This window comes from Quercus robur, chromosome 8 (assembly GCF_932294415.1).
Source record: "Quercus robur chromosome 8, dhQueRobu3.1, whole genome shotgun sequence".
Taxonomy (NCBI): domain Eukaryota; kingdom Viridiplantae; phylum Streptophyta; class Magnoliopsida; order Fagales; family Fagaceae; genus Quercus; species Quercus robur.
The window spans coordinates 63,752,872-63,779,552 of NC_065541.1; the positions used below are offsets into that span (position 1 = coordinate 63,752,872).

At 34.0% G+C, this 26,681-nt stretch overlaps 2 protein-coding genes and 1 pseudogene across 3 annotated transcripts; 1 reads left to right on the forward strand and 2 right to left on the reverse strand.

The window, feature by feature from the left end:
- Positions 1-6,321: 6,321 nt before the first annotated feature.
- LOC126697619 (UDP-glycosyltransferase 76B1-like) lies at positions 6,322-13,166 on the forward strand. 2 transcript variants are annotated; one of them, XM_050394692.1, is made up of 3 exons: positions 6,322-6,549; positions 10,158-10,437; positions 12,222-13,166. In XM_050394692.1, exons 1-3 carry the CDS (start codon positions 6,337-6,339, stop codon positions 13,091-13,093), a joined length of 1,365 nt encoding a protein of 454 aa, XP_050250649.1. In that variant the 5' UTR covers positions 6,322-6,336; the 3' UTR covers positions 13,094-13,166. The 2 variants fall into 2 exon arrangements, with proteins under 2 accessions (XP_050250649.1, XP_050250650.1); XM_050394693.1 differs by lacking the exon at positions 6,322-6,549 and having other exon boundaries at positions 9,910-10,437.
- A 1,942-nt stretch (positions 13,167-15,108) lies between these two features.
- Positions 15,109-17,989, reverse strand: LOC126697617 (7-deoxyloganetic acid glucosyltransferase-like; annotated as a pseudogene).
- A 4,196-nt stretch (positions 17,990-22,185) lies between these two features.
- LOC126697621 (7-deoxyloganetic acid glucosyl transferase-like) lies at positions 22,186-25,831 on the reverse strand. The gene is made up of 2 exons (XM_050394695.1): positions 25,225-25,831; positions 22,186-23,250 (listed from the first exon to the last, which is right to left on the reverse strand). The coding sequence occupies exons 1-2, from the start codon at positions 25,739-25,741 to the stop codon at positions 22,307-22,309; spliced, it is 1,461 nt and encodes a 486-aa protein (XP_050250652.1). The 5' UTR covers positions 25,742-25,831; the 3' UTR covers positions 22,186-22,306.
- Positions 25,832-26,681: the final 850 nt, after the last annotated feature.

Below are 26,681 nucleotides of genomic sequence, written 5' to 3' on the forward strand. Positions count from 1 at the left end.
TGGGCTGAGTTGGAAATTCTGCAGAAAAAACAATCTGCACGACTTTCGATTGATCGAGTCTAATTCTCAATCGATCGAGCGAGCCAGGCAGATTTACACAGCAAATCCTGCAGTAACTTGATTCTAACTTTACATAAAAACACATACTTTGAGCAAGTCTAAACAAGACTAAAAATGTTATGATCATGATTTGCCAACATTACAAAATGAAGTTTTAATACATTAGTTCCTAATTCCTTAAAACCTAACAAAAACCATCTTTATTTCCTAAACTATTGTAAAATGTGAATTAATAATTTAGCTGAAGTGATGGGCGTTCGCACATGCTACACACTTTAATAATGACTAGTTGCAGATTCGCGCATTGCCTGTCGAAAAATTTGATAGTTTATTATTTTATCAAGTGAAAAATGAAAATAAGAGATGAGATTTATAAGTTCTAGTCATAAATTATTTTTAAAATGATGTGATTATTTTTTAATAAAGTATAGTTGATACAATATATTAGATTTTCTAAATGAAGCTATTATATTTGTTACTTGAAAGTGTTTTAAATTTTGTAAGTTTTTTTTAAGGAAACATAATGAATTTTACATTCAATTATTATATATGGTGAAATATTTATAAATAATGTAATGTGTGGTTGGAATCTATTTTTAATGCTCCTTACAAACGGTTTATCCATTATACATTTTGAATGACCTAAAGAAGAAGCAAATATAAGTAAAATCTATCACTTATATTAGAAAAAAAAAATACAAGACTTTAATAACATAAAAAAAGTAATTTTATCAAGAATCTACTAACATTATGCTAAAAATGTGATATAATTGTCAACAAATCAGCTCATTTTCTTACACAAACCTCTCCTCCCAAAGCATCATTGTAGTGGATTGAAATGGACAGAAGTTGATCAAAGTGGGCTGAAATGGATTGTATGGATTGAAAGGATTGCAATGGACTTTAATGAATCATATAGATTGAAATGGACCAAAGTGGACCTAATGAGATTGAAATGGATTAAAACGCTACATTGATGTGTGGCTCAACAAAAGCGTAGCAACAATAAATCCATATTTAAACTTTTAGATATTATATAGATATAGATAAATAATAAATTTGGTCCTTTTTTTAAAATAAAAAAACATATAAATTTTATTAATGGTATTGTAGTACATTAGACTGTTAGAGCTTACTTCCTTAGGTAGGAAGTGTGGTGTTTCCTCCATCCAAGTTTTTAAACAATCCACAATTTTATTTATTTTTACATATAAAATATAACAATATTACGGACATAACAAATTTTACAATTTTTTTAAGTGATGGACTTTGATTAGTGTACAAATAATTTCACACAAATTCACCACTAACATTACCTTTATTGTAATCAATCACAACTTGCTATTTCAACAATTGTAGTAAAAAATTTAAAATTTGTTATACTAGACTTATTGTACTACGTATCTAGTTAGATGTGGGTAGCTTTGTATACACTCACTGCATGCTTAAAATATTGTAAGTTCTGCTTTGCACCATCCAATACATATATGCTAGAATCGAGAGGTTTGGTTGATTGAGTTTGAGAGCTTTCAATGTCATTAATGAGGCAACAAGAAAGGGCAATTTTAAATCCTTTACAGATAAGACCACTGCACACCCTTTATGTGATGGTCACTCCACAAGTATAAGTGCTTGTGGGGTGTGAGGGGCAAGGGTCGGGGTTCAAGTTTCCAGGAGGGAGCTTCACACACATATACACTTATATTAGGTTAGAGTAGAAATTCTATCTTGTATAAAAAAAAAAATAATAAAAAAAATCCTTTATAGATAAGGTCTCATTAAATTTTAAAAATCAACAATAGAAGCTCTTGTGCAATGAGGAAAGCAATTGAAGTTGGTATAAAACATTTGTTGTACAGGACAGCCTCAATGTCATACAACCTTTGTAGAACCCCACCTTATTTACTCACTTGTCTATTGAGCATATTATTCTTTAAGACAAGATATTTTTTGGATTCTTTTGATGGTTGGTTTGTATTTCATATCTTAACTAACTTTCTATTAACTTTGTTGCTTACAATATTGCTAAATGTGTTTTTCTATCAAATTAGGTGGGAATGATCCCTATCTCTTACATCCTGGAGTTTCACTTTTGCCCATGACCTAGAGATGGTGGTTCTTCCTGTTTTGTGTGCTATTTTTCTATTGTTTAATGAAATTCTTATTCATACAAAGTTATACTATAGTATATCCTTAGAGCATATATTAGTAAACCATGTTAGGAATTTTTTTATGGAAAAACAAAAAAGTTACTAACTTTTTTTTACAACTTTTTCAATTTTTCATAAAATATTTTCAAAAATGAATAATTAATGTATGCGCTAAGAGCATATATTAACTAGATCCTTCATAAAAAAATAAAGTGTTTTTCTCTTGTTATCACTCCACTTCATATTGATTGTACCTTTTTTTTTTTGGCATAAATGGGAGCTATATTACATAAACATAAGTCTTACAAACATAAAAATTACAACAACACTTATAGTACAAGAAAACACATCAACACACAAACTAACCGCAGGAAACTAAAACACAACCGACCAAACCAAAACCAAAGAGAGGGCTAGCTATAACTAAACAAAACATTGTTGGACCTTTATTAACCACGATGACTACGGGATGAGACAAAACCCATGGAGTCCCAATATAAACATTGCCAGAAAATAGTGGGGCATGTGTCATACAAAACTTCCCTTTCTGATTGAGAAGCACCCCTTTCTGTAAGTAAATCCGCATAGCTATTTGCCTCTCTCCATATATGCTCAACGTGTGCCTCCCAGTCCTTGTTGAGGAGCCACTTGCAATCCAAAATCAAGTTAGAAAATTCCATAGGATATTCTATATTAGTATTCAACCATTTGTATGCAAGAAGGGAATTAGTTTGAAGACAAACTCGATGATGACCCTTGGCCCATGCTCGAGCCAACGCCTCTCTAAGACCCCACAGTTCGGCCATAGTATTATTGGTGACTCCCAGAAGTAAGAAGAAACCCCACAACCATTCTCCATTAGCTGAGCGTGCCACGCCCCCCACACCTGATTTTCCGAGTTTACCTATCAAGCTGCTGTCTGTATTAATAGTGACGTAAGGGAAAGGAGCTGGGCTCCACCTTATGTATTTGATGGACAATGAAGATGACTGCCTCAAAGGAACGCTGCTAAGAAAGAAGAACTCCGTGGCATGAGAAATAACATTTTGTTTTAAAATATGAGAAGGAATGGAATTTCTTGAAAATATCAAAGAATTTCAACCCAACCAGATATTCCATATGGTAAAAGCGAAAATAATGTTCCATGGGACATAGCATGAAAGGTAATTAAGTTTGGAGTTAAGCTTACACAATCATGTAACTCTAGACTGAAAAAGTTCAAAATAAGTAAATACCCAGGGAAGGAAAACCAAATATGACGGGCAAAATGGCAATCACGCAAAACATGAATTGGTGTTTCAAGCTCATTGCAACGGGGGCACGCTTGGTCACTCAGGGCAGCACGAGGGAAAATGATCAATTTGGTGGGGATACGATGATGTGCACATTTCCACACAAAAAGTTGAATTTTGGGAGGTATTTTGAGTTTCCAAATCCATGATCAAGTTGTTGATGGCCGCCCTATAACCTCTTTGGAATTAGGTAAAAGATAATGATATGCAGATTTTGTTAGGACATATGTGATTCAATGTTAGGAACATACGTCAATATTTTATGTAATTGGCTAATCCTTTGACAAAACGCACTTTACTTGTAATTGGGTAAATCTAGGATGTGTTTAATTCTTCAAGAAATAAGGTTTCAAGTTTAAGTGTTAAAGCCATGCAAGTCTGTCAAAGAATCAAGTGATGAAGTGCTAGATTTTAAAACTCGACAGCTAGCATCTATCGAGGTTTAAAAGCTGCTGAAGCCCGTGGCTCGACAGCTAGCTCAATAGATGGCTATCTATTGAGATTTATGAAGTTCAGTTTTTCAGAGCTGATTTTCATCCAATCTGTTAATGTATGTTTGGGCTTTTTTTCTCACAACTCTAAACATATATAAGAATTATTTTAAGGGTCGTAAAAGGTGAGACAAGTTGCACAAGAGCACAATTCCACAAGTGTGAAGAAAAGTGTGACCGAAAACCTAGTTTGCCTTAATTCATCTTTCTCTTGAAGAAGCTGCTGTGTTTGTACACCATAGGGTTTTGTGACCAAGCAACTTCTTGATCTTCATCGCGTGATGAATTGAAGAACTTTGTAGCCAACATCTTTCTCAAATTGGTGATTAAGTCGCGTACTGAGATTCGCGCAATTGGTTAGTCATGTACTGTGAGCCGTGCATTGAAATGAGAGATTATCACTGCAGAACAAGTCCAATTGGGTATTGGGGTAAGGGTTCAATTGTAGGTTGGTATAAGGTACTGGAATTTCTTTACTTGTAACCGATTGTTTTGATAATAGTAGATTTTCTGGAGTGGTGACCTTAAAATCACCCAGTGGGGTTTTTGTTGTGTAGATTTTCCCCATTCATAAACAAATCACTGTGTCAATTTATTTTCCGCTGCATACTTAGTTTAATTGGTGATTTGTTTGTGCTACCACGCATCTTGCATGTTAATTTGATTAATTAATAAACTTGGCTAATTAATCAATTAATTCATCACAAGGGGTCAATACATTCTTGGCCTATCAGATTTTACTGAACAAAGATACTTATTTCCAAATAGGACTGTACCTCTTTGGAAATAAGTATCTTTGTTCACTGTATATGAATAATTGTAAATTAATAAAATCACCCTAGGTTCAAGAGGTTAATTGAAACTAGTAAACTAAACAATAGTCTCCATACTGCAGATAGGAAATTGTGGTCCCCTAGTCTACACTGGACATAGCTACAAAATTTAATGCAAAAATTACCTGCTCCTTGTGCTTGGCACCATTGGTGCATGAGTCTGCAGGTCGCTATCACTCCATTACATTATGGGTCATGCTAACGAGTGCTCTTAGGGTATTGGTTAACAATCCAATTAAAGAAAGTTTTTATGGGAAAAGAAAAAAAAAAAAGCAAGGGTAAAATGCAAAATTGACCCTCTAAGCTTTTTCAGATTTCATTTCTGTCCTCTAACTTTGCTTTTGTTCATTTTAGTCCTCTAACTTTCAAGTTTATTTAATTAAGGCTTTTCCATCAACTTTTGTTATATGTTGTGGTTAATTTTTCAATTTTATAAATTTTTCTTCAAATTTTTAAATCAAAAAAATTCAATTAATGATTGAAAAATATTTTCCAGATTTTTTTTTTCAAAATTTTTTAACAAAAGTTAATGAAAAGGCCTTAATTGAAAAAAAAATCTAAAACTTAGAGGATTGAAATAAACGAAAGTAAAGTTAGAGGACTGAAATGAAATATGAAAAAAGTTAGAGGGTCAGTTTTGCATTTTAGCCAAAAAACAATTATGTTTTGACATATTTTTTCATTTTCCATAAAAATAATGTTAAAACTTTCCTAAAATAGATTATTAAACAATGCCCTAAGGGCACTCGTTAACATTTCCCTTACATTATAATGGTAGGTGGCAACAGGTGTAGTCTTAAAAAAAAATTGTTTTCCTTAAGTTGATTTTATTTATTTATATTTTTTTTGGTACGATAGAATTTAAACTTATGTCATCTGCTCTATTATGATTGATTTTTGATTTTAAATGTAGGCAAGTTTGAAATCCAAATCCTTTGTTCAACGACAATTGATTTCCTAAGTTTAATCTTTGTTTATTTACATGGTGCACTATACTTATACACATGCATTTGTGAGGTGTGCCTTTTCATCTTATGTGGCAATTATTTACTAAAAATTAATAATCTTATGTGGCTTGGATTCTAGCTAGTTAGTTCAATTAATAAAGTCTCCCATCCTAAAATAAAGTATTATGGTTTGAATCTTGCTTATACCAGAAAAAAAAAAAAACTCATTGGTATCTTAATCTAATAATAAAGGACAATCATAATTAATCTATAAATTGAGATAAATTTCATATATATGAAAAGTATAACAATCAATTTTTTTTTAAATTTTTAAAATTTTTATTTATATAAAATAGAAATTCTACTTTAGTCTAATCTAAGTGTATATGTGTGTGAAGCTCCTTCCTAGAGACTTGAATCCCGGCCCTTATCCCCCACACCCCACAAGTACTTATAACAATCAAAATTATTATTTCACATACAATTGTACAACTTAGTTTCATTCATAAACTTGTGACTTTAAACTGAGGGAGGAAGGAAAGAAAGTTTCATTATTCAATTCCATGGAGATCACAAGAGAGATCCATATGCAACAAAAAACAGTCCACAGGCTGATACTTTTCCCATTGCCCTTGCAAGGCCACATAACCCCTATGCTTCAACTAGCAAGCATCCTTTATACGAAAGGATTTTCTATCACCATCATCCACACACAGTTCAACCCTCCCAATCCTTCTAACTATCCTTGTTTCGCATTTCATTCCATTCCTGATGGCCTTTTGGAAAGTGAAGCAAACACTTCAGATGTTATAAGGCTCCTCACATTGATGAATGTCAATTGTATCACACCCTTTCGTGATACAATTGACATTATATTAGATTATCTAAATGAAGCTGTGCGAACCAGAGATGAGACTATTGGGCTTGAACTCACTTGGGCTCACAATTTATTTGTAGTGGGCTTCAAGATTTCCTACTCTGGGTCGTTCTCGGCAGAGAGACTCAAAGCAACATTCATTCTCTCTTCCTCCTTGACTGTTTTCTCTCTATTTTTTTGAACCCCCTCCTCTTCCCAAACTTCTGCTATTTATAGCTAAGGTTAGTGGGGAGATTATGATTACAGCCACCGCTAGTGCTATTGAAGGTCCAATATTATCTGCTTTAAGTGGGTGTTTAGGTGAGAGTGGGATGCAACATTTATGGCCTTGGAACTTGGTTCCAGCTTAGTCGATTGTGCTCGGTAATGCAGTTCCCCGAGCATTTCATGATTTTCCCGGACAGGGTTCATATGCTTGTTCAGGAAAGCTTATGTCAACCACTTCTCGGGATTCGAGACCCAAAACTTATTTTTACATGAAGGTAGTTTCAAGAAGGGCTTAGGGCAATGGGGCCGTTCCATTGGGCCTTGGGATCTCGGTGCCGTACAGAAGCTATTATATTCGTTATTTGAAAGTATTTTAAATTTTGTAAGTTTTTTTAAGGAAACATAATGCATTTCACATTCAATTATTATATAAGGTGAAATATTTGTAAATAATGTAATTTGTGGTTGGAATATGTTTTTAATGCTCCTCCCAAATAGTTTATCGATTATACATTTTGAATGATCTAAAGAAGAAGCAAATATAAGTAAAATCTATCACTTATATTAGAAAAAAAAAATACAGGACTTAATAACATAGAAAATGTAATTTTATCAAGAATCTACTAACATTATGCTAAGAATGTGATATAATTGTCAACAAAGCAGCTCCTCTTTTTACACAAACCTCTCCTCCCAAAGCATCATTGAAGTGGATTGAAATGGACAGAAGTTGATCGAAGTGGGTTGAAATAGATCGTATGGACCGAAAGGATTGAAATGGACTTGAATGAATCATATAGACTGAAATGTACCAAAGTGGACTGAATGAGATAGAAATGGATTAAAACACTATGCTGATGTGTGGCTTAACAGGAGTGTAATAGCAACAAATCCATATTTAAGTTTTTAAATATTATATAGATATAGATAATAATAATAAATTGTCCTTTTTTTGTTTAAAAAAAAAATATAAATTTTATTAATGGTAATGCAGTATACATTAGACTGTTAGAGCTTACTTCCTTAGGTAGGAAGTGTGGTGTTTCCTCCATCCAAGTTTTTAAACTATCCACAATTTTATTTATTTTTACACATAACAATATAATAATATTACGTACATAACAAATTTTACAATTTGTTTAAGTGACAGACTTTGATTAGTGTACAAATAATTTCACATAAATTCACAACTAACATTACCTTTATTGTAATCAATCACAACTTGCTATTTCAACCATTGTATTAAAAAATTTGAAATTTGTTATACCAGACTTATTGTTCTACATATCTAGTTAGATGTGGGCAGCTTTGTATACACTCACTGCTTAAAATATTGTAAGTTCTGCTTTGCATCATCCAATACATATGTACCAAAATCGAGAGGTTTGGCTGGTTGAGTTTGAGAGCTTTCAATGTCATTAATGAGGCAACAAGAAAGGGAAGGTTTAAATCCTTTACAGATAAGGTCTCATTAAATTTTAAAAATCAACAACCGAATCTCTTGTGGCAAAGAGGAGGAAAGCAATTGAAGTTGGTATAAAAAAATTTGATGTGTGAAGGGGACAGGACAGCTTCAATGTCATACAACCTTTGTAGAACCCCACCTTATTTACTCACTTGTCTATTGAGCATATTATTCTTTAAGACAATATCTTTTTTGGATTCTTTTGATGGTTGGTTTGTATTTTATATCTTTACTAACTTTCTATTAATTTTGTTGCTCACAATCTTGCTAAATGTGCTTTTCTGGCAAATTAGGTGGGAGTAATCCCTATCTCTTACATCGCGGAGTTTCACTTTTGCCCATGACCTAGAGATGGTGGTTCTTCTTGTTGTGTGCTGTTTTTCTATTGTTTAATGAAATTCTTATTCATAAAAAAGTTTTACTACAGTATATCTTTAGGGTATATATTAGTAAATCATTTTAGAAAATTTTTTATTATAGAAAAACGAAAAAGTTACTAATTTTTTTTTATAACTTTTTCAATTTTCCATAAAATGTTTTAAAAAATGAATGAATAATATATGCACTAAGAGCATATATTAACCAGACCCTTCATAAAAAAATAAAGTGTTTTCTCTTGTTATCACTCCGCCTCATATCAATTGTACCTCTTTGGAAATGAGTATCTTTGTTCACTATATATGAATAACTGTGAATTAATAAAATCACCCTGGGTTCACGAGGTTAATTGAAACTAGTAAACTAAGCAATAGTCCCCATTCTACATATAGGAAATTGTGGTCCCCTAGTCTAAACTGGACACAGCTACAAAATTTAATACAAAAATTAACTGCTCCTTGTGCTTGGCACCATTGGTGCATGCGTCTGTGGTTCGCTTTCACCCCGTTACATTATAATGGTAGCTGGCAACAGGTGTATTCTTAAAAAAAAAAAATGTTGTTTTCCTTAAGTTGATTTTATTTATTTATATTTTTTGGGTATGATAGAATTTAAATTTATGTCATCGGCTTTATGATGATTGATTGATTTTTTATTTTTTATTTTTATATAGGCAGCCCAAATATTTTGTTTGACAACAATTGATTTCCTAAGTTTAATCTTAGTTTATTTGCATGGTGCACTATACTAATACACTTGCATTTGTGAGGTGTGCCTTTTCATCTTATGTGGCAATTATTTACCAAAAATTAATAATCTTATGTGGCGTGGATTCTAGTTAGTTCATTCGATAAAGTCTTCCTTCCCCAAATAAAGTACTATGGCTTGAATCTTGCTTATACCAAAAAAGAAACTCATTGGTATCTTAATCTAATAATAAAGGACAATCATAATTAATCTAAAAATTAAGATAAATTTCATATATATTAAAATTATAACAATCAGTTATTTATTTATTTAAAATTTACACAAAATAAAAATTCTACTTTAGCTTAATCTAAGTGTATATGTATATGAATTTCTCTTCTGGAAATTTGAACCTTAACCCTTGCCCTCCATACCCCACAAACACTTGTAACAATCAAAATTATTAATTATTTAACCTACAATTGTACAACTTAGTTTTGTTCATAAACTTGTGACTTTAAATTGAGGAAGGAAAGCAAGTTTCATTATTCAATTCCATGGAGATCACAAGAGAGATCCATATGCAACAAAAAACAGCCCGCAGGCTGATACTTTTCCCATTGCCCTTGCAAGGCCACATAACCCCTATGCTTCAGCTAGCAAGCATCCTTTATACTAAAGGCTTTTCCATCACCATCATCCACACACAGTTCAACCCTCCCAATCCTTCTAACTATCCTCATTTCACATTTCATTCCATTCCTGATGACCTTTTGGAAAGTGAAGCAAACACTTCAGATGTTATAAGGCTCCTCACATTGATGAATGTCAATTGTATCACACCCTTTCGTGATTGCTTAGCTAAGTTATTAGCTGATGTCTCCAAGGATCCTGTTGCTTGTTTAATTACAGATGCTATGTGGCACTTCACTCAATCTGTGGCTGAAATCCTCAAGATCCCAAGAATTGTGTTAAGGACATCCAGTGTCTGCTCATTTCTTGCTTTTTTCGCCTTACCACATCTGCTTGAAAAGAACCTCTCCATTCAAGGTGCATTTCTCTGTTGTGTGTGTCTAATTCTATTTTCAATTTACCTACCACTTAAAAAGTTAGAAAATTCATGTATTTAATTACATTTATCAATCGAAATTTAGACCCCATTAATGTGACAGTTTATGAGTTGTCAAATTGTGTTAGCTAGCTATTAGTGCGTGTGTTCTACCGTTCTATTCTATCACCTTCATCAATTTTGATTTTTGAACAAAGTTAATTTTCACAACTGTATCCAAAAAAAAAAAAAAAAATAAAAAAAAAAAAAAACTTTTGCTTATCTACACCATTAATATTATTCTTTCATACGCTAATTACAATAAGTTGACATAATATGAAAAATTTTGTCTTTAGGAGTGATGTCAGTAATAATATAAAAATAGTATAATTTTACAAATTAATGTGTTAATAATTACAAAAAATAATTTAAATATTTATTTATAATGTTAATGAAGTGGTTCCAACCATATTTATTTTGTAGTAAAAATTGCAATAGTGTTAATATTCTCTATATTTCTTGGATGTTAAGGGGAAAAAAATCTCTGATATACATTGGAACTTTCAGTTTAGTTCTTTAATTATGATCACATTAGAAAACTGGTTTGGGTATTTATCATCACGTGGTTTCCCATGTGAATATGGGATGTCTTTACCATCTTTGTTTTCATCAATAGCTCGACATCTTCCCCACATTCTGCTGATAGTTCCTGCTAAACATTGAGCATGAAGTTTGGTTTAGTACAAATGTACATACTGATGGGCACAATGTCCTTTTATGTTAGAATATAGTGTCATATTATATATTAAAAAATTCACCTAAAAAATAGATCATGATTTTATGAAAATAGATGCCACTTAAAAAGTTACTCCTATAGTTTTGAGTATAGTTATGTTATATTAATTAATCATTTTTTTTCTTTTCTATATGAGACTTCAATTCACATGCATATACCTAATATTATAAGCTTAATATATTTTTTTTTTAATTTTTTTTAATTTTAATTTATATATATATATATATATTATATTAAATTTTTTGTAGCACAAATTTACACAATAAATTGTATCTACTTAGATTTTTTTATTGTGTATATAAATTGTCAGGTCAAATCATGTTAATTTTTCGCTTCTTGTCGCTTTCTCTTTCTATGCTTCTTTATTTATATTTTGACACATTCTTTTATCTTTCTGCTTACAATAAATGCATGATAAGCATGTATCTTTTTTTATTTATTTATTTTATTTATTTTTAAGTTTTATTTTTATTTTTAAGTTATGACCGATTAATGTGAATAAGAATGAGAGATACAGTCTACCTGCCAACATTAATAGGGCTTCAAACTTTTTTGTATGCATTGATGAGATTATTAGGTACATACCATGAACATTCAAATAAATCTGTAATAAATAATAAGTATCGATAGTCATTTTTAGTCTTGATTTGAATTAGTATGTCCCAATGACTAACTATTTTTTACTTGAATCTGAATATTTGGACTGAAATGTGTATATAGGAAAAATGGGAGCACCTGTTTGTACATAGAAAAAAAAAACTAATATTATTTTTCACATTGTTATCTCTTGTATAAGAATCATTAATCCATTGAATATTTTAGATTATTGGAAAATTAAACCAATATATGTGAAAATACAGGTGAAGGTTAATGTTTCCTATCATAACGTCGTCCATCTATTTATTTGTTTAATTAATCCAATTGTTTTGTGTACTGTCTTATGAGTAATATTCACCTTTTTCCCCTTTCATTTCTCATAATCTCGATTAGAGGAACCAGTGCAAGAGCTTCCGCCACTGAAAGTGAAAGATCTTCCAATGATTACCACACGCAATTCAGAGGACCTTTATCAACTATTGTCTCTCGCGGTAAAAGAAACCAGGGCCTCCTCCGGATTCATTTGGAACTCATTTGAAGACCTTGAACCATTGGCATTGACCACTTGTACACAGAAGCTTACAATCCCAACCTTTCCAATAGGCCCATTTCACAAGTACTTTCCAGCCTCTTCAAGTAGCTTACTAACACAAGACCAAAGCTCAATTTCATGGTTAAACACTCAAGCACCTAAATCCGTAATCTATGTAAGCTTTGGAAGCATTGCTGCATTAAATGAAGCTCAATTTTTGGAGATAGCTTGGGGCTTAGCCAACAGCAACCAACCCTTTTTGTGGGTGGTTCGACCAGGATTAGTCCGTGGCTCAGAATGGCTCGAACCATTGCCAAATGGGTTCCTAGAAAATTTGAATGGAAGAGGTCATATTGTGAAATGGGCTCCACAAGAAAAAGTGCTGGCCCATCATGCTACTGGAGGATTTTGGACACACAATGGATGGAATTCCACGTTAGAGAGTATATGCGAAGGAGTTCCAATGATTTGTCAACCTTTTTTCGGTGATCAAATGGTGAATGCTAGATATGTGAGCCATGTTTGGAAAGTTGGGGTGCATTTGGAGAATAAGATAGAAAGAATGGAGATAGCCAGAGCAATTAGAAGACTAATGGTGGAGACAGATGGGAAGGAGAAGGAGATGAGAGAGAGAATTGAGCATTTGAAGGAAAAGGTTGATGATTGTCTAAGCCAAGGGGGTTCTTCGTACCAATCCCTAGAGAACTTAACTAGTTATCTATTATCATTTTAGTCCTTCAATCTTGAATTTTTTATTTTTTATTTTTATCCTCAATAATAAATGCTTGATTGTTTATTTTATTTTACATAGGTTTCCAATTCAATCCAAGGGATCATTTGAGTTTAGTTTTTGAGATTTTAGCACCTAGCCAAAATTATGTTTAGGGGAAATAATATTACGGACATGATCGTTTAATCGCTAAGAAGGATTTTAACAAATTGATTGTCCCCTTTAATTTTTATTTATAATGAAAATGTTTTTGTACCAGCTGTGTGTGAGATTTTTTTTTTGAGAAACTGGTAAGTCAATATTATTAAGGAAAATCATATTGGAATATAGCCTCCAACTCACTAGGTAGTTCTTCTACCCATATATTAAAATATGCGGATGAAACCGCTCTCCTACCTAGTGCATGTGCCAACTTATTAAAATTGGCAAAACTGTAGAGATAAACTTTGATTGTGCGCCTCTTCAATTATATTCCCATACAGAGTGTTACACCTTTCCTTAGCTTTTAAGGCCTGAACCACCCTCAGACAATCTCATTCCACAACCACCTTAAAAATACATAGTTCTTTAGCAAACACAATAACTCGGCATGCAGCTAATGCTTCAGCAGCTTCAACTAAATTGGGCATCGGGATTTTTTGACTTAGAGAAGCTATAACGTGGCCATGACATAACCGCATCAAAATTAGCTATATGGAACGTATCCTGAGGAGGAACCCAGCGAGCTGATATGCTCCCAGTTCTCGGTCTGACATCCTGCTTAGTTGTATCCAAAAATTCAACCACCAAGTCTTTTGCTCGTGCCCCAATCTCATGAAGATTTAGCATGCATTGGATTAGTGTTTTTGTTTTTTTGTTTTCATTTAGTTTATTAATGTATTTGTTTATGTACTATTAGGACATATGTAATTTAATGTTAGGAACATATGTCAATATAAAATTGGTTAATCCATTGACAAAACGCACTTTACTTATAATTGAGTAGATCTAGGATGTGTTTAATACTTTAAGGAACAAGGTTTCAAGAATAAGTGTTAAATCCATGCAAGTTTGTCCAAGAAACAAGTGAAGAAGTGCTGGATTTTAAAACTCGACAACTAGTATCTATAAAGGTTTAAAAAGCTGCTGAAACTCGATGCTCGATAGCTTCTCGATAGATAAGATATCTATCAAGGTTTATGAAAAACAGATTTTTAGCTTTGATTTTCATCAAATCCGTGTGTATATGTTTGAGATTTCTTTTCTCACAACCCTAAACATATATAAGGATTATTTTAAGGGCCGTCAAAGGTTGTGCGAGTGTGAAGCAAAGTTGTGTTCATGCAAATTGTGACCAGAGACAGAATTAGCCCTAGTTCATCTTTCTCTTGAAGAAGCTGCTGTGTTTGTACACTATAGGGTTTTGTAACCAAGGAGTTTCGTGATCTTCATCATGTTGATGAATTGAAAAACTTTGCAGCCAATATCTTTCTCAAGTTGGTGAGTAAGCCGCGTACTAGGATCCGCGCATCGAATTGGTTAGTCACGTACTAGGAGCCATGCATTGAAAAGGAGAGATTGTTATTACAGAACAAGTCCAATTAGGTATTGGGGTAAGGGTTCAATTGTAGGTTGGTATAAGGTACTTGGATTCTTTTACTTGTAACCGCTTATTGTGATAATAGTGGATTCTCGGGAGTGGTAACCTTAAAATTACCTGGTGGGGTTTTTGTCGTGTAGGTTTTCCCCATTCGTAAACAAATCACTGTGTCAATTTAATTTCCGTTGCATTTAGTTAATTGGTAATTTGTTTGTGCTACCACGCGTATTACATGCTAATTGAATTAATTAATTAACTTGGCTAATTAATTTGATAATTCATCACAAGGGATCAATACATTCTTAGCCTATCATGTACAGTTTATTAAAGTCTCATTTCTCTACCTCTTTCAGTTAAAAAAATAAAAAAGTCTCATTTCTTCTACTTTTACCTACTTTCACAATTTCACCAAATTAGTAAAGCAATAAAAAAACCAATCTATCTAATTGCACATTTATTTTCCGTGTTGCCAATGGCCTCTTATCTTCAAACCAAATAATTCAAGTGGTTTCCTTCATGTTCGTGAGGAAGTTTAAAATCCCCTTATTATAGAAATACTATTATTTGATACACAAAAACCAATTAATCTGCTCCCATGCTCATCAACCTTATATCCTCAACCAAGAGGCCCAAATTACAATAAGAAGACCCACCTTCACTTACACTTTTTCTTGCCAACCTAGCCATCTCAGTTGTTGATTTCATGAACTCCTCCCTCCTTTCTCCCATCAAATCATTCACCATCTTTTCTACAATGAATCTATCACACACATCCTTCATGTCCAATCCTAATTTCCAAACCTCACTCACAAACCTACTATTCAATTGTTGATCACCAAAGTAAGGCCAACAAATCATAGGCACTCCAGCTACTATACTTTCCAAGGTTGAATTCCACCCACTATGAGTCAAAAACCCACCTATTGCATGGTGGGTTAGGACCTCCTCTTGTGGGGTCCAACTCACTATGTACCCTCTCTCTTTTGTCCCCTCCACCAGCTCTATTGGAACCTCATTCCTATCATGCTCTCCAACAACTGAGTCGGATCGTAAGACCCACAAGAATCTTTTTTTGCAATTCACCAAACCAAACCAAAACTCAATGTGCTCATCCTTTGTCATAGTACTAATGCTTCCAAAGCTCACATAAATTACAGACTTCAATGGTTGAGCGTCAAGCCATGTCATGCAACTCCTATCCACTTCAAAGAGGCTGTTTGAAGATTGAGATTGGGACAATGATCTTTTGGCTTCAAGTTGAAACTTTAGAAGCGAGTGGAGGGGTCCAATGGTGTAAACTTTAGAACAATGAGTTCGTATGTGGGAGAGTGCAGGTCCTTCTAGGTCTTCAAATGTGTTAAGTATGAGGGCATGTGCTTGAGGGCTTCATTGAGTCTCGGTTACAAAGATAGGGAGATTGAAGTGGTTAAGGTCTATGCCTCGACAAAAACTTGGGAGGTCTCGGTAACGGAGAAAACTTTCCATGCCTGGCACAGTTGTTATCAAGTGGTCCATGTCCTCATTACCTAGAATTTATTTTAGCACATATACACCCACACATTAGTATGATATCAACTTGAGTGATCTTAGAAACACTAAGAATTTTACCATGTAAAGCACTATATAAACTTTACAGATTGATGTGTCACTAATCATAAAAAAGTCATTCAGACATGGACCACTTGATATTATTATTATTATGTTGTTGTTGTTGTTGTTGAAGTGACATCAATAACATTTTTTTTCACATCATTTATAAGAATTTTGTAGTAAAATTGGTTATTGTTTTAGCATTTTGCTTGGGAATTTTTTTTTCTTTTGGTTGCTTATGAAAAATCAATAAATTTAGTGACACAAAACTTTTCACAAATATTGACATATAGCCTATTGTAATGGGTGCTTAAGAAAAATGTTATCCGTAATGAGTCCATATGAAGTAATATTGCTCCAATCATAATTTTAAACAATTGTGAAAATTTGCATGTCTCCATTGCTCATGGAATATTGACCTAAGAAGAGCTATCAAATTCTTTAAAGAGCTTTCCCAATTTCCCTAAGGAAGTGTCTTAAATTTCAGCTATGTTAAGAAAAAGGAAAATTACTACTTACTAGTAGACACACTCTAGTGTATACATAGTACACATAAATTGTGATTTCTGTGTACATTAGAGTGTGTGTAATAGGCACCACTCTAACAAAAATGACTAGTCTTTTAAAAAATAATATACCTTATATATAAGATTTTTTTTTTTTTTAATATTCAATAATTGGAGGTGAGGAGATTTGAAAACTAGATGTGTCTCTATTGAATATCAAGAGATTTCAATCAAATTCGTGGCTATAGAATGATCAAATTCGTGGATTATTACATAAATAGGTGAGATTAACATTGTATACAACATCTTTAGAACTTATCATCATCCTTTTTGTGCATATTCATGTGCAGTCTGCAACAGGTGAATCCCAAACATTTGTCCGTTTGCAACTGGTGGGAAAAAAGAACTGTTACATTAATGTATTAGTTCAGCTAAGCTAAGTTGAGTTTTCATTTTCTCATGAACAATAAAGAATATTAGACTTTTTGATGGTTTTTCTTTTTTTTCCTAAAACTTTTTTCCAGTAGCTAAAAATGTTTTAAAAAACAAATAAAACCTTGCAAATGGATGCTAAATATGGAAGTTACCTCTAACAGGAAGCTCGCCAGCTTCAATTATATTAGGAAGAGAAAAAAAGGCCCAGAAGCAGCTGGCACTGATGGTACGAAAATAAATGATTGGAATTTGAAGCTCATTGGCAATATCGCTGGTAAAACTGCTAATGAGTCCATCAACTATGATGCAAGTCAAGGAAGGCCTAGTGTTGGAGCCAAGTTGATTTGAAGCCAACATCTCCCTAAGAAGAGGCTTGGTTTTCGAATTTAACGAGTCATACAGTTCCATGAACTTGTCAAGAGCTCGTGGGTGGTCAGTTGAAAGGCCATCAGAGACGGTCTTGAATTGGAACCCTGGATAGCAACTAAAACGGGTTTCGATATCGGTGTAGCGGACAAGGCGTTCGTGGATGAAATCAGTGTTGAGGAAGGTGACATGAATGCCGGCAAGGCCAAGAAGCTCAGCTAGCTTGAGCATGGAGTTTACATGTCCCTGCGCCGGAAAGGGAAAGATTAGAACATGGGCAGTAGGACACTGTTCCATGATCAACTTTAGGTTTTTGGATTCACTTAATATTGTCACTTCTTTCTGTGACCCTCCTATTGACACTGCTTGTGGTTTGAGTGGTTTTTACTTTTTATAATTATCTGAACACATTATTGCACAGAAATACATAGCTACGTATACTTCTTTGTCACAATTTCCAATAGTCGTGCATGTGCGTGGCAGAGTACTGTAGAAGTAGAATTGCTTCCTAGCTCCATGTCCATGTCATTGCAAAAGTCGTGCAATTTGTTGTGTGGTCTTAATGTTTTACTTTGGGCAAGCCTACTAAATGACACATATAATGGTAGGTGCTAACTTATTAGTTGTTGGCACAACGTGTGGCTATGAGAAGAAACACCGTACGTAGAGCCCATGGCAGAGGTGGACAAGACCTACCGACACTGCCAAAGGGATGAAGCCAAAAATTTTCAATTGTTTACGAAGAGATATGGAAGTGGAAAAAAAGCCAAAGATGAAAAGTCATAATAAAGTGTATTTTCGTAATTGTAATAGTTAAGTTGTGGGCTGATCTGAGCAATTAAAGAAACTAAAGGGTATACATAGGTAGGCTGATTTGAGAAATTGAGCCCAGTATAATCAAGCTTCCCCCGAGCAAAGAAAAAATAGCCCAATTAACAAAAGTTACCAACTTTTTTTAAAGAATTAGCCCATTAAGCCATTAAGAAAAATTGGGAACACCAAACATATTCAATTTCAGGCTCATATAATACACGTGGTATTATTTATTGTCGTCACGTGGCGTAGGGTAGATAAACCCATACCGGAGAAACCTTTTTTATTTAGCAAAAAAAAAAAAAAATTCATTCTACTAAATTCAAAAATGAAAAACCTAACATTTGCCAACCTTGTCTACTCCCTTCGTCCAATCATGGATTTCGGACTAGCAGAGTAGTAGATAGTAGCGAGACTAGTCTCAGTCGAATCTCCATCAGAGTTGCATCCCTCGCTGCGGTGTGGCCCAATGGTATTTCTCTAACTCCATCTCCATCAGAGTTGCATCTCTCTCTCTCTCTCTCTCTCTCTCTCTCTCTCTCTCTCATAATAGTCATATGAGCAGAAAGTCTTTTTTTTTTTTTTTTTTTTTTTTTTTTTTTTTCACAACAGAGTAGGCCTCGTCAATGGGCCGGCCTGACCCGTTTTTACTTGGCCCATGGGTCTAATGGGCTGGGCTTAACGAGCTGTTGACTAGTCAATGGGCTGGGTCGGGCTGGGCTTGATGGAAAAACCCTAGCCCATGGCCCTACCCATGGGCAATGCCCATTTGGGCTTTAGCGGGCTGGGCTAGTGAGGTGGGTTTAATGGGCTACCCATGAGCATTTTTAATAGGTCTTCAATGGGGTTATAAAAATTTAACCAAAAAAATTATAATTATATATTATTACAAACTATCAAATTGAACAATTAAATCTACTAAAAAGATTCTATTAAAAAAAATACTAAGACATACCTCTTAAAAAGGAACTAAAATAAGATTAATTAACTTTTATTGATAAGAATAAATAAGTACATTGAATAAAATATCAACTCTTAAAGGAAATATATGAAGAATCAAATATCAACTCATTAAGGAAAGAATTTCTTCCAACCAACGGTAAGCCTTTTTTTTTTTTTTTTTTTTTTTTTAAGGAATTTCTTCTATAATTGTAACTTGTAAGGAAAGAATTGGAATTTATCAAAAGAAAGAATGACTTTCTTTCCAGAGGCACAGAGGTAGGACAACAGTCATCTTAGTAACTTTGTTTTAAAAATCAAAGCTACTAGACTAATACCAAAATATATATTTATTATGCATATTGTATCACAATCATTCCAAGCATTTAGTGGTTAGGTGTGTGGTCTTAAAGTTTTTATAATGTCTAAAGTTCAATCTCTCACCCACCCAACCCCCAAATTATTTTGTTATACATTTTGGGCAATGAGTCAGGCTAACGGGTCAGGCTACTGGGCAAGGCTAACGGGTCGGGCTACTGGGCAAGGCTAACGGGCCGGCCCACCGGACGCCCATGGGTAAAGAAACCAACCCATAGCCTGTCCCATTGGGCTACTGGGCTGCCCACGGGCTTCAATATTATCGAGCTGGGCTGCCCATTAGCCTGGTGGGCTAGCGGGCTACTGGGCCAGCCCATGGGTCATGGGCTATTTGATGACCCTTATAACAGAGGATTTTATTAGATAAACAAAACAGAGTTTAAAAAACACTACACAACAGCAGAACATAGTTTATACAAACACAACAACATGCGAAAGATAAATACAAACACCCGATAAGAACCAACAGCAGATACATCACAAAAACAAAAGCATTGGAGGAAGATTATTGGCAGCATCGTTTACGGGATGAAACAAAACCCATAGAGTCCCAGTAGAGACATTTCCACAAAAAGGTGGGGCATATGTCATATAAAATCTCTCTCTCAGGTTGAGAAGCTCCTCGATTTGCTAGCATATTTGCACAGTTGTTGGCCTCCCTCCACACGTGTTCAATGTGAGCCTCCCATTCCTTGTTGAGGAGTCACTTGCAATCCAATACTAAATTAGAAACTCAATAGGATACTCCACATTAGTATTCAATCATTTAGCAGCGAGAAGTGAGTCTGTTTGAAGAAGACAATATGTCTGCACATTTATTGGCTTCCCAATAGATATGCCTAAGTCTAACTTGAGGAAACCTGTTAAGAAATGACTTGCAATCATTTAAAGGATACAGTCTGATCTCTTTGAACCAAAATTCAAACCAAGTTCCACAACAATTTTTGCATCAAGTTCAACTTCTTGAAATTGCAACCTGTGATTAATAGCCAGTAACAATCCATCCCTTAAAGCCTATAATTTAGCTATAACACTGGTAACAACTCTTGTAGATCTAGAAAATCCTTCTAAAACATCTTGTATGTTGATATAAGTGCAACCTACCAAGTAAGTGGAGATGAATTGAGTTAAGCTATCCCATCATATAATTTTTAGCTAAAGATAAAAGTTGATAGTCAAGGACATCTAGCACAAGGGAGAGTAAAACTATTGGAGACATTCACTATTCAAATTCTCCTTCTCTCAATTTTATAAATTATCAAAATAAATTAATAAAACCGATATTGTCTTTTTAGTCCCATTTTCCTAATTTATTTTCAAGAATAAACTTTACTTAAAGAAGACTAAGCAAAGCGAAAGAAAAAAAAAAAAAAAACATTTACACACTAACTATATAAGAACTAAGTATATTAATCCATTATCACCAACATCCCAAACAAAAAATATATCATTTTTTTAATAAAAGAATAATGGGTAGAAATGATGATCAAGTTGGCTTCTCTACTTGGACGTTACTACAGTAGCATCCTATCCGCTGAGTCTATACCTACAAGTAGGAGAACAAGTGAGCTATAGTTGTTATCCCATTCCCTCAAGGGCACTAGTGGGCATTGAGTTGGGAGAGTGAGTTTTTTATTTTTTTTTATTTTAAGGGCTTCCTATTGTAGGATTCAAATTAGAGCACCATCCTGTGTGTGTGTGTGTGTGTGTGTGTGTGTGTGTGTGGGGGGGGGGGGGGGGGGGGAGGGGTGGTGAAAGAACATTCCATTTTGCTACTCTTAAACTGGTAACATGAAATTATCACCCCATTCTTCAGCACTAAGCCCTTCTTAATCAAGACAAAAAAAACACTTATTGATGAGACCCATATTCTTCCAAGTTAAGTTAATAATCAACAATGAAGCTTTGCTCATCCTTGCGCACAACTGGTCAAAATCTATCTCTTTGAATTGAAAGTATTATGGTTGAACATGTATTAGTTTACAATATTCCTTAGTCCTTACCATTGGACTTGTATGGTATTACAAATATCTTACTGTTGGACTTATAATTTTCTTTTATGGTAAACTGTTGTGTTCTATCTTTGACTTTGCATTTGTTTTAACTGCTAAATTGCAATTCAATCTAAAGGAATCATTTGAGTTTAGTTTTTGAGATTTTAGCACCTGGCCTAAATTATGTTTAGGGGAAATATTACGGACATGATCGTTTAAGTGGTCCAATGACTAATAAGGCTTTTTTACAAATTGATTGTCCCCTATTATTTTTATTTATAATAAAAGTGCCTTAGGACATGTGCGTGGGATGAATTAATTATTGTAAAAGACAAGACAATTTAGTGTATATATATTTGTATTATTTTTTTTTTTCTTAATGTGTTTGTTTATGTACTGTTTTTTAAAACCTCATTTTTTTCTACTTCTACAATTTTACTCACTTTCACTAAATTAGTAAAGCAATAAAAAAATCAATCTAATTGCACGTTTATTTTCTATGTTGCCAATGACCTCTTATTCAAAGTTGATAATTCAAGTGGTTTCCTTCATGTGCAAGAGGATGTTCAATATCCCCTTATGATAGAAATATCATTATTTGACACATGGAAACTGTTTAATCTGCTTCCATGCTCATCAACCTAATATCTTTGACCAAACGGTCCAAATTATAATAAGAGGATCCACCTTCGCTCACACTTTTTCTTGCCAACCAAGCCATCTCATCAGTTGATTTCATGAACACCTCCCTCCTCCTCCCCATCAAATCATTCACCATCTTTTCTACAATGAATCTATCACATGCATCCTTCATGTCCAACCCTAACTTCCAAACCTCACTTGCAAACCTACTATTCAATTGTTGATCTCCAATGAACGGCCAACAGATCATGGGCACCCCAGCTACTATACTTTCTAAGGTTGAGTTCCACCCACTATGGGTCAAAAACCCACCTATTGCATGGTGGGCTAGGACCTCCTCTTGTGGGGCCCAACTCACTATGTACCCTCTCTCTTTTGTCCCCTTTAGCAGCTCCTCTGGAACCTCATTCCTATTGTGCTCTCCTACAACTAAGTCAGATCGTATAACCCATAAGAACCGTCGTTTGCTATTCACCAAACCAAACCAAAACTCGATGTGCTTGTCCTTTGTGATAGTCGTAATGCTTCCAAAGCTTACATAGATTACAGACTTCAATGGTTGAGCATCCAACCATGTTATGCAACTCTTGTCCACTTCATACAAGTTGTTTGAAGATTGAGATTGGGACGATGATGTTTTGGCTTCGAGTCGGAATTTTAGGTGCGTGTGGAGGGGTCCAATGGTGTAGACTTTGGAACAATGAGTGTGTATGTGGGAGAGTACAGGTCCTTCTAGATCTTCAAATGTGTTAAGTATGAGGGCATGTGCTTGAGGACTTTGTTGAGTCTCGCTCACAAAGATATGGAGATTGCAGTGGTTTAGGTCGTTGACTTGGCAAAAACTTGGGAGGTCTCGGTAACGGAGAAAACTTTCCATGCTTGGCACAGTTGTTATCAAGCGGTCCATGTCCTTATTTCTTAGAGTTTTAATGCATACACACCCACTTATTAGTATAATATCAACTTAAATGATGTTAGGGATACTAGAAACATACCACTTAAGTTTTACAAACTAATATATCACTAATTATGGTAAAGTAATTTAGACATTTATTATAATAGTATATTGTTGAAGTGATCACATTGATCACATATGTTGCCATGTTATTTATATGCAATTTGTAGTAAAATTAATAATAGTTTTAGCATTTTTCTATCATCTTTGGATCTTTTGGTTGCTTAAGACCTCATGAAAAATCAATAAATTAAGTGACACAAAATTATTCACAAATATTGCCATATAGCCTAATGTAATGGATGCTTGATAAAAGTGGTGTTCGTGATGGACCCATATGAAGGTGATTTTACTCAAATCACAACTTACTACTTTAAAAAATTGTAAAAAACATTGTGAAATTTCTTGTGTCTTTGTTGCTCATGGAAAATTGACTAAAGAAGAGCCGTCAAACTCATTAAGGAGCTTTCCTAATTTTCCTAAGAAAGTATCTTAAATTCTAGCTACATTAATAAAAATGGCTACTCTTTTAGTACATAATACATCTTAAGGATCATATTCTTTTTGATAATTTGGTAGTTGGAGGTGAGAGGATAGTAACTTAAATGTGTACATTTAAACACTAGAAAATACTTATTAGTTGAGCTACAAAGTTGTTAACTATATAAGGATTAGATTCATTAATTACTCTTTTGCAAATAACATTAATACATTATTTACACAAAAATTATGATCGTTAAATTATTTTGTAGTAAATAATATATTAATGTTATTTGCTGAAGAGTAATCCAAGAATTCCATTTCAATTTTTAATTTCGTATTAAACAGGGGACATTAACATTGTATACAATATCTTAAGCACTTATCATCATCCTTTTTGTGCACATTCATGTGCATTGTTCGGATGAATCCCAATTGTAAGGACATTTGTCTCATTGCAAAAGGGGTAGAAAAATTGTTATATTAGTGTATTGGTTGAACTAAGTTGGGTTTTTCATTTCCTTATTGAACAAGTGTTTGGTACGGGGTATTTTAAGGAGTCTGGAAAATGGGAAAGAAAAACAATTTTGCTTTGTCTGTCTGGTAGGGGAGCAATTTGGATGGAAAGAAAATGGGTGTGAGGGAGTTTTCTTTTCTTTCCGAGAGTACAAAATTGTTCCCCTCCAAATTGAGGAGAAAATATGGGAGAAAGTGTGCGATAAAGACACAATTATCATTTTTTACCCCTCTCTCTTAGCCAATAAACATTATCAACTGAAGGTTCCATCATGCCTGCCTAGCTATTATAACTTTTTATTCTTTTTTAAAGAATCATTATGCCATTATAAGTTATAACTGTATCAAAACAACTTTGTCTACCATTATCAGTGGAAGTCTTGGAACACAACAAAATTACACAATATTTTTACAATATATTTATTTTGATTGTGATAAACCGGCTAAAATATTATTTTATTTTATTTTATTTTAAGATATGATAGATTGGATCTAACTATTTTAATTTGTTGTGAAAATGTTATGAGATTTTGTTGTGATAATATATAAAAGACTCGTTATTATAAGTTATACATTTTCTGTAGTAGAAATCAATTATTATTATATTAAATTGTATTTTTTTAATAAAAAATTATAATTAACTAGCCATGCATCAATACAAAAAAAAAAAAAAAAAAAAAAAAAAATTCAGCTTTTCAAAAAAATTATATTCACTTTTTTATAGTCTGTACAAAAAACACATGGTTAAAAATTAAAAATTTTCCTATGCTTCCAAACAAACAGAGTCTAAAAGATTAAAGATTGGACTTTGATAATTTTCCCTACACTTTTTTCAGTACCCGATGAAAATGATTTTAAAAAACAAGTAAAATCTTGCAAATGATGACTTAAAAAAAAAAAAAAAAAAAATCTTGCAAATGGATGCCAATTCTGAAAGTTACCTCTAACAGGAATCTGGCCAGCTTCAATGATTTTAGGAACAGAAAAATAAGCCCAAAAGCAGCAGGCACTGATGGTACGAAAATAAATGATTGGAATTCGAAACTCATTGGCAATATCACTGGTAAAACCGCCAATGAGTCCATCAACTATGATGCAAGTCAAGGAAGGCCTAGTGTTGGAGCCAATAAGTTGATTTGAAGCCAGCATCTCCCTAAGAAGAAGCTTGGTTTTCGAATTTAACGAGTCATACACTTCGATGAACTTGATAAGAGATCGTGGGTGGTCAGCGGAAAGGCCATCAGAGATGGTCTTGAATTGGAACCCTGGATAGCAACTAAAACGGGTTTCGATATCGGTGTAGCGGACAAGGCGTTCGTGGATGAAATCAGTGTTGAGGAAGGTGACATGAATGCCGGCAAGGCCAAGAAGCTCAGCTAGCTTGAGCATGGAGTTTACATGTCCCTGCGCCGGAAAGGGAAAGATTAGAACATGGGCAGGAGGACAGTACTGTTCCATGATCAACTTTAGGTTTATGGATTCACTTAATGTCACTGTTATCTGTATTGACACTAATTGTGGTTTGAGTGGTGTTTAGTTTAACGCATTATTATTGCCCACAAATACTACATATATAGTTATGTACACTCACTTCTTTGCCTAGAGTCAAGTCACGATTGCAAAAGTGTCCATGTCATTGCAAGAATGGTGTAATTTGTTGTGGTTAGCATTTTTCTTTTTGGGGAAATTAACTACTCTTGACACACTACAAGTTTTTAAATAGAACCTAAGTCCTGGATGGCTCCTCGGACCACAGGTTTAGGGGAAATTAACTACTCTGTCCCTATTACAAGTTTTTAAATAGAACCTAGGTCCTGGATGACTCCTCGTACCACAGGTTTAGGGAAAATTAACTACTCTGTCCACACTACAATTTTTTAAACAGAACCTAAGTCCTGGATGGCTTCTTGGACCACAGGCTTAGGGGAAATTAACTACTCTGTCCACACTACAAGTTTTTAAACAGAACCTAAGTCCTGGATGGCTCCTCGGACCACAGGTTTAGGGGAAATTAACTACTCTTGACACATGAGAGCACTCCCATAAATGTTAAACAGAACTCAAGACACGAGGTATGTCCCCCATAAATGAAGTGCTCATTGTATGTGGGTTAGCCCTTAGCATAAGTAGATAGCAACTCTTTATTGCTAAATATATCACTATGTTCGTCTACGACAATAACAACGAATTCTAAGAAAAAAGAGTAATAACGAAAAACACAGATTCAGAGAATAAAGGAAAAGGTTCATACATTAACTCCAAAGTTATATTACATGCTACAAAATCACAAAAAAAGAGAAAAGTAAAACCCCACAACTACTTTTTCTTTGGATGAGGATCTTCCTTGGTAGTTGCAGCCTTAGACCGGGCATCTCCACTTTTAGGCTTCTCAGCTTCC